Source organism: Bidens hawaiensis, unplaced genomic scaffold, assembly GCF_021521415.1.
Source record: "Bidens hawaiensis isolate Kalapana, Puna unplaced genomic scaffold, B.hawaiensis_p1.1 tig00002572_1, whole genome shotgun sequence".
NCBI lineage: Eukaryota > Viridiplantae > Streptophyta > Magnoliopsida > Asterales > Asteraceae > Bidens > Bidens hawaiensis.
In genome coordinates, this window is record NW_027491140.1 from 296,618 (window position 1) to 300,201 (window position 3,584).

The 3,584-nt window shown below is 39.1% G+C and overlaps 1 protein-coding gene across 1 annotated transcript; it reads right to left on the minus strand.

Annotated features, from left to right (window-relative positions):
• Positions 1 to 2,824: 2,824 nt before the first annotated feature.
• Positions 2,825 to 3,352, minus strand: LOC143620458 (uncharacterized). The gene has a single exon (XM_077092154.1). The coding sequence runs from the start codon at positions 3,350 to 3,352 to the stop codon at positions 2,825 to 2,827; it is 528 nt and encodes a 175-aa protein (XP_076948269.1).
• Between the last annotated feature and the right edge of the window lie 232 nt (positions 3,353 to 3,584).

Here is a 3,584-nt window from a genome sequence, read left to right on the forward strand (position 1 = left end):
GACAGGTAAAGGTGCAGTAGAGGCACCGTAGGGGTTCCGAGGCTACTTGGGAATCCGAAGATGAGATGATAAAACTCTATCCACAATTGTTCTTGTCGCATCGGGATTCGGGGACGAATCCCATTGTAAGGGGGGTGGACTTGTAACACCCATTAACTTCCGATTTAAAGATTTAAAGCATGTAAAGTATGTATAATTCTCGGGATTTAACCGACCTTTCTTAGAAGCCCTCTCGTCTTCCCGGTACGTTAAAGCATTTAACTTTTCTTCCAAGATGGCATATACTTTATATTGGAGGGGCTAGAATGAAACTTTTTTTTTATATTATAACATAAAAAAAAAAAACCCTAACCCTCTTTTCCTTGTGTTCCGATCGGCGCAGCTAAGCAGCCCCCCCTTGTTCTTCGACTTTTGAGCAATTCCAAGGCATCTAGAAGTGGTTCAAGGTATGTACTACATTCCCCAACCCTCCCTTCGTCCAATCCTAGTCGTTTCGATGCTCAATTTTGCCTATTCGTTTCGTATGACAGGTTTCGGCTAGGGTTCGATTGACCCACTTCCCGTGGATAAAAATTAGGGCTTCTGGTGTAGAAAGATTCCCATGTACGACATTTACGTCATATTAAAATTTCGGGGTCATTGAATGTGTTTAGGTCAGTCAATTGATTTTAGTTCGAAAACTAGGGTTTAGCGAGTGTAGAATCGTCAATTGTTTAGTTTGATGCATTAATCGATTGAATTTCCAACCGAATCAGTTTTCATAGCCCTAGAGGGATTTAAGGGCTGTGAGAAAATTACTTTTAGCACTCGGGGCTGATTTGGTCGGTGATTAGTCAATCGAGTCGGTTGTGCGCGAATTGTTATTTAAATGTGAATTTGAGTGTTGTGTAACCGCCAACCATATCGACTCGTGTGAAATAATTATGATACATGAATAGTTTAAGAGGGGAATTTGGTCCATGTGGGGCTGATTTGCTTGGCAATTGATTTAAGGATTTATTACGCGCGTATTCGACTCGATTTGCATACAAACGGGGATGCGTCATGGTTAGCCCCAACCTGGATCGTAGGGTGGGATTGGTTAATTGAAAGGTTTTAGGGGCTATGGTAAAGTAAAATGAGTATGGGCTAGGCCTCGGGTCAAAACAATTCGGTTTGGACGGTCTGTTAAACGAGTTTGTTACTACGGGCTAGTTAGTAATGCGTTGTGTACCAATTTCAAGCTCTTTTGTGAGTGTGCACTTAGAGATTCTCTAGCTCGTTGATGGTGTTTGATTGACTTCAGGTGAGTTCATGATGCCCCCTTTTTAACTCTTTTTAAGTTTTGGGCTAGCATGCACACCTAAACGATTTTGCTTGATGAAACGTTTAAACTATTTTATATAGGCTTGCTTGTATATGGTAGGCCTTGGGATGTATAGTATGTATGTATGTATTATTTTATGGCCAATATTTGGAGATGTTATCAACTACGGATGTTACGTATGCCTACTTTGTGTTTGCATACGTTGATGAGATGTTACGTGTTTGGGTTATACGTTTGCTTGACCCTGATATTATTACTTGGATGTTATATATATATATATATATATATATATATATATATATATAAGGATGATTATTTAATGAAGATGATGGCCTAACTGATGTATCCCGTTTACAGTTTAAAACCTTTGGAATGACGATTATGATTATTATTATTATTAATGTTATTTATTAAAACTTGAACTCACTCAGCTCAAGCTGACTTTGTGTGCATGTTAGTGTGAGTTTCAGGTTAGGAGGTGGATGCATTACCGCTTGGACGTGCACGAAGCTACTTGGACGGGCATGCTTAGTCGGATATTTCAATAATAATAAACATATTCTTTTTAACATTTATTTAAATACATTTAAATTGGTTTTGGGCATAATTCCTGGATCTTGGGAACTTATTTTATTATTCATGTTTTCCGTTGAATTATACTCTGAATTGGTTGTTTTAATGGAATTAACTATTTTCAAGTTTAAATATTTTTATAAGTGTTTTGTATGAATACCAACTGTAGGGTTCCCGGGGGTTCGGGGCCTTACATGGAGGCATTCTTAAACGAGCAAGGTAATTTTTAAAACCAAATTGAACAAAAAATAAACTATACTGTACAACAAACCTGGACCGTATAATTGGTTGTTTCCTCAGGCGACCACAATAGGTAGCCCTCCTTGTCCACTTCACACATGTTAATATCCTTACAGTTGGTATCCGTTCACAGTTTGTCTTGCTTGATTGTGCAAGTCTTCAATTTCCACATCACCAAGCTTTCCCACTCTTGTTATAACATACGGGCCCATCCATTTGCTTTTCAATTTTCCAGGAAAAAGCTTAAGCCGTGAATTATATAACCACACTTTTTCCCTTCTTCAAAAACCTGCTTTCTCAATTTGGCATCATGAACTTTATTCAGCTTATCTTTGTATGCCGATGCACATTCAAAAGCCTCATCCCTTATCTCCTCTAACTCCGCCAATTTCAACTTTCTCAACTCACCGGCTTCATTGTAATCCATATTTACACTCTTTATAGCCCACAACGCCCGGTGAGCCAACTCCATAAACAAATTACATCCTTTCCCATAAACAAACCGGTAAGGAGTCGTTCCTATGGGCATTTAATAAGCGGTTCGATACGCCCATAGTGCATCATCCAACTTTACCGACCAATCCTTCCTATCAACCCGCACCGTCTTCATCAATATTTCTTTAATTTGTCGGTTGGACACTTCAACTTGTCCACTTGTTTGCCAGTGATATGGAGTAGGAATTCGATGATTCACATTATACCGCTTCAACAATTTCCCGAAATTGAAGTTCTTGAAATGCGTTCACCATTACTTGTAATCACTCTCGGAATTCCAAATTTTGCAAAAATATTGGATTGAACAAACTTACATACCACGGTGTGATCATTGGTCCTTGTTGTTATGGCCTCAACCCACTTTGAAACATAATCCACCGCCACCAAAATATATAAGTACCCGCAAGAATTTGGAAACGGACCCATAAAGTTAATACGCCATACATCGAAAATGTCAACCACCAATATGGGTTGCAAAGGCATGTCATCTCGTTTTGAAATTCCACCCATCTTTTGACAATTACCACAACGGCAGGCATATTCACTTGAATCTTTAAAGATTGTGGGCCAATAAAACCCACATCTAAGAACCCGGTAACCCGTCTTTTGCCCACTAAGATGACCACCACAAGCCGATGAATGAGTGTAACACCCGTTCTGGTTTAAAGATTTAAAGCTTGTAAAATATGTATATTTCTCGGGAGTTGTCCAGCATTTCTCGGGGCGCCTTCGCGTCATTCCTGTAAGTTAAACTAATCAACTTTTTCACCAAGTTGCTACTTATTTCCATTTGGAGGGGCTATAGTGTAAGATTTTTATATCATAAACAAAAAAAACCCTAACCCCTCCCTCATATGTCCGATCGGCTGCCTCCATCAGCCCCAAACCCTGCTATTTTTCTTTTTCCGTCCAAGTCGTGAGTGTAAAACATAAATTAAAGGTTAGTCTAACGTCCATACAAGTCTTTTTC